The following is an 8,535-nucleotide window of genomic DNA, read 5'->3' on the forward strand; positions in this document are numbered from 1 at the left end:
CCATGTTGATTTGTTTACACCAGTTTTTGTTTACATCAATTTTTATGAGAACTTTGTCTACACCATGTTGATTTGTTACACTAGAATTTTTGTTTACATAAGTATGAAAATTTTACTTTATATTCATACATTTATTCTCATACCTCTCCATTTTATGAAAAATGTCAATTTTATTCAAGTATTTTTAATTAATTTATTAATTTATTTTTTAGCTTTTATTTTGCATATCGGAAAACTTTGCAAAATACTCCGATAGTCATTTTTCTTATATTTTTCAAGCTTTATTTAGTGTTCTAGAAGACTTTGCAAAAGAGTTCCAATAGTCATTTTTAACTTTTATTTTGTATATCGGAAGACTTTGCAAAAGAGTTCCGGTAGTCAATTTTTTATTTTGTTTACCGGAAGACTTTGCAAAAGAGTTCCCGTTGTCACTTTTAACTTTTATTTTGCATACCGGAAGACTTTGCCAACGAGTTCCGGAATGAAAAATAATTTTGCAAAAAAATTGAAAATTCTGACGAATTAACTATTTTTTTTCATACCGAAAGACTTTCAAAAAGTGTTCCGGTATGACAATTTCTTTACTGGAACAAAGTGTTCCGGTTTGCATATGTAGAGGTACAATTTTCTGATTTTTTTTATAAGTAGTAAAATTGAAATGATAAAATGGTTAGAAATATTAAAGGGTAAAATTGGTATTTTTTAAAAATTGTAGGGGTAAAATGCTAATTGTAAGGTACAAAGTAAAATTTTCCATAAGTATATACCAACTCAGTGTGATTTTGAGAAACGAAATCAATCAAACACCTTACATATATTCGGGTTTCCCTGTGATCAAAACTGAAGCTCCTGATATTAAATGTCTGAGTTTACACCTCTAATGATGCACAAGATGAAGTAGATGAAATGAAAAAAAAATTGATAGAGACAAAGAGAGAAATTATAACTAACTTTTAATTTTAAACCTCAAAGTTTGAAAAAATATGTTACGAATACAACAACTATAACTTTATATACTAACACCCAAATTCAAATTCTAACTAAATGCAAACTTAAATTAAATACAAATGCAACTACAATGCTAAATTTAAATTACAACTAACATAAATCACCGGAAAAAAAATCATATGGCATTGAAAAGTAAAAACAAACAACTTCACTTCAATATCTAGTTTCCCATATGGCATTGAAAAACAAGACAATGATGCATGCAAACAACATAGTAAACTAAATTTTCAAGAAATGAAAAGAACCAAGCTTCATATATCTCCATAGAAGAACTTGTTGAAAAGCTCCAAATGTGCAATCTGAAAATGCAAACAAACAATAAAAGATCCATCTCCATCAGGATTAAGAAGAATGAATGCCCTATCATGTGGAGACACACAAGCAAATCCAAAGTAAATAGGCTTCCCCCATCCAAAATCAGCTTCATAAAATGGCATTCCCATCCAACTAGTTAGTTGAAAATTTGGATTCCCAAAATATGGTGCATTCTCAGTTTCATCACCGAAAAACAACTCCCTTGCATCATCCATATTTTCAAAACTCCTAATAACATCAATCTGTGACCTTATATACTCATCTGTTAACAACTCACTTGCTTCCCTTAACTTTTCTGAAACATAACCCAAAGGCTTTGATATGATTTCACCAATATAACCTTTTGTTGCTGTTAATGCCAAAGCATTCATGAAAATGTTCTTAGGAAGAGGTGGAACCATTCTCTTTCTAATATCAGCATGGAATCTAACAACACTTTCTTGATTCTCTTCAAGCTCGCGTGCCTTTGATACACATCTCCATATATGTGCACCAATTGCTTCATATCTACTAAAAGACCTTGAGCTTGATCCTTTTTGAAATTCATTGGCTTTTTTCTTCAACTTCTCAACTTGTTCTAAAGAGAGTTTCAACGTTTTTCCTGTTGTTTTTTTCTTTCTCTCTTCACTTGTGTCTGTTCTTCCTAGAATCAGTGGAAGAGGCTGCAACTCCATGTGTTCAAAACGCGGTACTTTCAACGGTTTGTGTGAGAATCTGAGTATTGTTCTATCTAAAAATGGTAGTTCATTAGGGTCTAATGTTTCTCCTCTTGCTACTTTGGCCCATGAGTTGATGAATCCAATGGCTCCAAGTCCATCTGATAAAGGGTGGGAAAAAGCAACACCTATTGCAAAACCTTCATTGTTATGAAACCTCGTGAGTTGAACAAGAAACAATGGAATTTCTTCGATAGGTTGAGTGTAATCGATTATCGGAACAAGCTCTTTGGTTGAATCAGAAGGTGAAAAGTCACCATAATCATTCATTTGTTTTGTAGTTTCAGCTTCAAGCAAAATAGCTCCTTTTGCATTGAGATTCAGTTCTATTCGTCGACTAACTTCATCGGCGTAACACAATCTTCCAGCTATAGGATAGTAGTGAACTAGAATCTTACTGAGAGAGTTTTTCAAAGTGTGTATGGCATTTTCATGGTTTTGTTTTGGTTTGTAAATATAAATAGTGGGTATATGGCGATGACATGCTACTTGGTCTTTATCGCAGAGCCATAAACGACCTTCTGGTGTTGATTCTTCTGGTATCACAGTGTAAGAAGCTTTAATGGTGGCCATTTTTTGTGTTTGTTACTCTCTAAAGAACTATGGTTTAAAGCTCTGGGTTGAATATGGCAATTGCATGGATACAAGGTTTTAAATAGTGGTTAAGGTCGCACAAAGACTTCAGTAATTTCGGTCGTTACATATATTGTAATATGGATTGCGGTTATTACTTCGATGTGAGTTAACTACAATGTGAAAATAACTTATGAGAAACAAACTCAAAAGACAATGTTTTTTGAGAAAACGAAACATCAAATTTTTGAATGTCAACATCCATAACAATCCTAGTGAATGAATGCATGCAACCTGTATTTGAGAAGTCACACCCAATTTCTCTAAAAGAACCGGCATTGTTGCAAACAAAGAATTGGACGTTCTTGACATTAAGAAATACGTACTGTGTAGGTTTTGGTCCATGAAGGGCATGTATTTATCTGAGTACTATACAAATTTTAAAATATAAAATAATGTTAGTTGAAACTTTATCAAATATTTTCAAATCAACTTGTCTGTACTGAAATTAGAAATGATGGATACGAAGATGTGAAGTTTATACATAGAAGACAAGTTAAAACCGTCTCGTATCCTCCGACGTAAGTTGTTGGAAACTATTTGATCAAATATGATAACGAGCAATCCTTGGACGAAGAGATCAGGTGACGGAAACAATGGTAATAGAAAGCATACACACGTCAGAGACATGTGAAATAATGAAATATTTTGGAAACAACAAATAATTATACTATTTTATAATTAATTAAATATGTTAAAAGTAAATGGAATCTTCTGATTGGTTGAAATTACACTATCCAATTTTTTGTGATGGGCAGAGAAGTTGTACCCTATTTTGTTTCACATTATATAGCTGGCATGCTTTCACTATAATTCACATGGACATATGGACATATGATAATTGTGTCTGGTATAATTGTTGTAATGATTTAAAGACTATGTTCGGGATGAATAATAATGAGTCATGGAAAATATGATAAATTTTCTTGTTTTTGAATTTGCTAGAGATTAGCTACAATTTTTTATGTGCTCTAGTATGTTCAAGAAGTAGTCTAAGCTTAAAGCTTTTGAAAGGTCTCAACAACTAACAGATTAGTTGTGATTGATCAGCAGATAATTAGAATATGTTTAGTTGTTAGTTAACTAACCAAGTTGGTTTACTTTTAAGTCTGAAACTCTGAATAATTGCTAAGTTTCTATGCTTTGAGTTTTCTTTGTATATAAACTAGCTCATCTCATCTCTATTGTAGAGGTTAACACAACAATAATACTTTTTGAATTTTTCTCAATTTTATCTTCTACATCAAATTGCTTTAACTCTATGTTGATAAATAAGCAACTATTCAAGACTAACAACTAAACCAGTTGAAATGACAGGAACTTGATGAAAAACTAGAAAATAAATCAAACATGGTTAATGCTTATATAGTCCCTTGTTTATACTAATTGTTATAACAAAGAGAAACGTCTTATTCATTATTTTTAGTCTCCCTATCTTTATTTGTACCGAAAGTAAATAACAACACAATAATGATAGTTGATAGGCATAGTCTCCTTACGCGACCGCAAAGTGATCGCGACCATTTTTAATGCATGAACTCAGTGTCATTTCCCATGGCCTCCAAGATCTCATAAGGAAGAGTCAGTGAAATGTCCATACTTCCCTCTTCTGCCCCAGCAAACACAGTAATCTTGCCATTTCTTTTATTCGCGCCCCCGCAACGAACTGCCACAGGCTTTCCCCAACCGAAATCATTACCATAAACATCAAACCTCGGAGAACTGCTCGTTGTCATCGAATAACAACGAGTCAAGTCACCACCCGTAAGCAACTTCGGGTTTCTCAACCAACACTCGTAACTGTTTCTTATTTTCTCATAATCAGAATTCACAGAAATCGTCTTATTCATCTCCAATGCTACCTTTCCAATCCCACACTCTAGAATCTCCCATGCTTTCATTGTAAAACCACAAAGAAACGCTGCGTTCCCGAAATACTCATCTTCGAGCGGTGGATTCATCCTTGGCCTAACGCCGATCACCAATATGTAAAGGACGTCTTGTTGTGGATCAAGTCTTTCGCAACGAACCACCGATCGCAAAACGTGAGATAGTACTGCTTGAAGTGAAGAGACTGTAATATTCTCAGTTTTTATTTCTGTGTTTGCTTTGGATTTCAGTTCGGCGATCTTCTCCTTTGTAAAATGGAATACTCTTTCAGCTACGTTGGTGGACCTGGAGCTATGAATGAATTCAGTTGTGAAAGGGAAACGTATGGGAAGTTGATGAATGTCGTTTGGAAACCAGCGTTTAAGTGAAGGGAGTTTGTTTAAAGAAACTCCTCGTGAGATTTGAGACCATGAATTGATGAAGTGCCAAAAGGATTTTCCGTCCGCAGCGAGGTGGTTCATTGTGAAACCTATGAAGATACCGTCCAGTAACTCGGTTACTTGAACGGCAAGAATTGGATGGGAAGTGGATTCCCAGTTTTTGACGCCGTTGAGAGGGAAGAAAGAGTATACAATGGGAGGTACAATGTAGTTTTCGGGTTGAAGGATGTCAGAAACGGTAGTCTTTTCTGCTTTGGCATGGACGAAGAGCGCGCCAAGGTTGTTGCAGATGATGTAACAAGATGATGAGGGGTTGTTGTTTTCTTCTTGTTGTTGGTGTTGAGTGATTACAAGACGACCGGAGAGGGGTGGAAAGAAGGAAAGAGTGGTGGAAAGAGTTTGTTTCAAATGATGGATTTGGTTTTTTAAAGATGATGGATTAATATTGGTATGGTGGTGGAAAAGAAGGCCTTTTTGAATGGTTTCAAGTGGGATGAATTGGAGATCCCATGGTGTTAAATGGATTTTGTGAAAGTCAGTTGAGTTTGCATTAATGTTGTTGTCACTTGGTGCTTGAACTGTACTTGTGGAGATTACTTTCACAGAATCATCCATGGTGCTAAGTAATCTATCTCAGTTGAAGCTGTTTGGAGAGAGTTTCTTTGTTGCTAACAATGTTATGCAAGTGTGGAGGTGGATGAGGGTGAGGATTATAGAATTTGACACTAATAAATAAAGCAGCACTGCTATGCTTACACAGAATTTCTTTACACCATACTTACACCGTAATTATTTCAATTCATTTCCAGTGTTGCACAAAATTCAATGCAAGAAAAAAAATCTTAAAAAAATCCAAAGTATATGTATCCGTATTTATGTACGGTGTAGTTGTAGCTTTCTGATGTAAGCTTAGCATTTCTCTAAATAAAGTTGTCTTGTAATGCAAAGAGCTTTGCTATGTTTACACGGTTTTTTTTACACCGTATCTACATCGTAATTTATCACAACGCAGCAAAACAGCTTTGCACAAAAACCAAGAGAAAATAAATTATTATAAAATAGAAAGTATATGTTTTATGTACACATCTACGGTGTAGGTGTTAAAAAACATTGTAAATTTATCTTTTCGCTAATGGAAAGAGCTTTGTTATGTTTACACGGTTTTTTTACACCATATCTATATCATAATTTATCACAACACACAGCAAAACAGTTTTGCACAAAAACTTAAAAGAAAATAAATTATTATAAAATAGAAAGTATATGTTTTATGTACACATAAGAAAACCGTGTAAATTTATCTTTTCGCTATTAATGTTATACTAAAATATTTTTTTGTTATGTTTTCTTTTATAGTAGAGAAAAATATTGTTTACATATAGACAAACAGTCAAGAAACAACACCATTATCTCTTTTTTAATGGTAAGACCAATAACTTTTAAACTATGTTCATCGTCTTAGTAGAGATTGAAATTGCTCATGTGCAATGTCGGTTTTTCGCTTTGTCTCCAGTAATTTATCAAATATTGTTTTTTTTTATTAAATTCGTTACTCACAACAAGCCTGTGGTAATTGTTGTGCATAAGTCCTTTTTGTTTAAGCAATAATTATTGAACTATGATTTAAAACTAAGTTGTATTTCAATCAAAATGTGATAACACTAGCTCGATTCTAATAAAAAATCATGTTTTATATTCATCTATTAAACATGTCGAGATTAGACGTCATATTTTTAGAGATCATCCTAAAAAATGTGATATAATTTTAAATATGTGGACACCAGAAATTAACTTGCTGATGTATTTACAAAACTGTTGTCTGCAAAACATTTGAAGAGAATGAGGGATTCAAGATCCTTCTTCCTTTGAATGGACAATGATTTCTGATTTTAATATTGTTGCATCACTTTAGTGATACTAATTGTTTCTTGTGTAGAAAAATTCAAATTTATATTCACTCTCACAAAATCATCCATGCCCATGGTGCTAACTAACCTATCTCAGTTGAAGCAGCTTGGAGATAGTTTCTTAGTAGCATAAGTGTGAAGGTGGATGACGGTGTGGGTTATAGAATTTGATACTAATAAATAAAGTTGTCTTGGAATGAAAAAGGGTGAGGGACCATCCATGAACAAGTTATGCTAACAATGTTATGTTAAGGACACTTTTGTTTTTTATTATTATTGTTATTATTTTTATAATAGAGAACAATATTATTCACATAGAAAGAAATAAAAGATCAACAATTCCGCTATTATTTTTTTTCAGATTGTAAAATCAATCATTTTAAAAATGATATTTCCCTTATGAAACTCCATTGTTATGCATGGACCTTTGAACTCTTTATAAAAGATTCATCTTTCTCCGGTGCTAAGAAGTAAAAAAATGTCAAAAATAAATATGTAAAATCATATTGATTGATCAAACGCGCTTTCTCATGTTTGAAAACTTTACTTGAGGCGACTTTGCGAGTTGTCTGATCTATAGTAAAATTTCTATTCATCCTTTTGAGATGGTACAATCTCCCTCATTACCTTATCACGAGTCAAATAATAATCAGATGTCTCTTTAATCTTTCTCTCACTACTACTAGTATCTGTATTAGGAACCTCCACTTAAAATTGAATCTTCTTCGCCATTATTTTAGTTGGAACAATTAGGATTTTCAAGAAATTAAAGAGTAAGAAAAAGAAGAGAGGAGAGAGAGAGAGAGAGAGAGAGAGAGAGAAAGAGAGAGAGAGAAACTATATTGCAAAAAGGGATTTTACTAAATGAAATTGTTGCATTATTGATTTACAGTGTTACCTGTATATATAGGCAACCAAAATATACAATTTATAAACTGCAGTATCAACTTTGTCGAATACATGCTTACACTTTGACAACTACATGTTTTACTCGAATTCGTCGAATACAGCTAACTCCTATTTAGCTTACTTCGAAAATTTTGTCTACAACTACTTCAACTAGATTGAGTACAACTATGTCGAATATAGCTTTCCTACAAAAACAATGAATTACATCTTCTAACAGTTTCTAAAAGCTTCATCTCCACGTCTTTATTGTTCTTCCCTTGATGGGACTCACTAATAGTAATACGTCTATGATTGATGAACTTTGATCCTTGAGACTCCACTTTCAAAAGCTCACAACTTATCCAATCTCTTGGATAGCCATTGAAGACAAAATCTACAACTTTACCATTATAGTAAATTGGCTTGATTTGATCAATAAAAAAGTTTTGATGACCTTCAAAAGATAGTAGGCTATAATCTTCCAACTCCAAACCTCCATACGTGCTTGGAAGTCTATTCCTATAAATGAATATTTGTCGATCAGGTAAGCTTCTTTGCCACCAACCTTAAAATAAAAACTCCATGACAACTCAATGGTCAAATGCGTTATCATCCTTTGTCTTCTACAAAACTCATTAAAATGCTCTTAAACAACCGTCATGCATCCACCATGCCTTTACCACAAATCTCATAGCTTGTTATTTTTATGAAAGTCTTCACTAGATAATGATGAATGAACAACAACATTGGATGTCTCACCGTTCAATGCTTCAATACAATTTTCTCGAGTTAAAGTTG

General features: G+C 33.2%; 2 protein-coding genes across 2 annotated transcripts; both read right to left on the reverse strand.

Annotated features, from left to right (window-relative positions):
• Window positions 1-1,118: 1,118 nt before the first annotated feature.
• Window positions 1,119-2,792, reverse strand: LOC131625620 (hydroxycinnamoyl-CoA:piscidic acid hydroxycinnamoyltransferase-like). Its single transcript, XM_058896464.1, has one exon. The coding sequence runs from the start codon at window positions 2,610-2,612 to the stop codon at window positions 1,260-1,262; it is 1,353 nt and encodes a 450-aa protein (XP_058752447.1). The 5' UTR covers window positions 2,613-2,792; the 3' UTR covers window positions 1,119-1,259.
• Window positions 2,793-3,983: 1,191 nt separating this feature from the next.
• On the reverse strand, window positions 3,984-5,631 carry LOC131625621 (uncharacterized acetyltransferase At3g50280-like). The gene has a single exon (XM_058896465.1). It carries the CDS (start codon window positions 5,555-5,557, stop codon window positions 4,199-4,201), a length of 1,359 nt encoding a protein of 452 aa, XP_058752448.1. The 5' UTR covers window positions 5,558-5,631; the 3' UTR covers window positions 3,984-4,198.
• Between the last annotated feature and the right edge of the window lie 2,904 nt (window positions 5,632-8,535).

This window comes from Vicia villosa, unplaced genomic scaffold (assembly GCF_029867415.1).
Source record: "Vicia villosa cultivar HV-30 ecotype Madison, WI unplaced genomic scaffold, Vvil1.0 ctg.000232F_1_1_3, whole genome shotgun sequence".
In the NCBI taxonomy this organism is placed as follows: Eukaryota; Viridiplantae; Streptophyta; class Magnoliopsida; order Fabales; family Fabaceae; genus Vicia; species Vicia villosa.

Coding starts and splice junctions, on each gene's coding strand:
- LOC131625621 (XM_058896465.1), bottom strand. CDS start 5,557: ATGGATGATTCTGTGAAAGTAATCTCCACAAGTACAGTTCAAGCACCA.
- LOC131625620 (XM_058896464.1), bottom strand. CDS start 2,612: ATGGCCACCATTAAAGCTTCTTACACTGTGATACCAGAAGAATCAACA.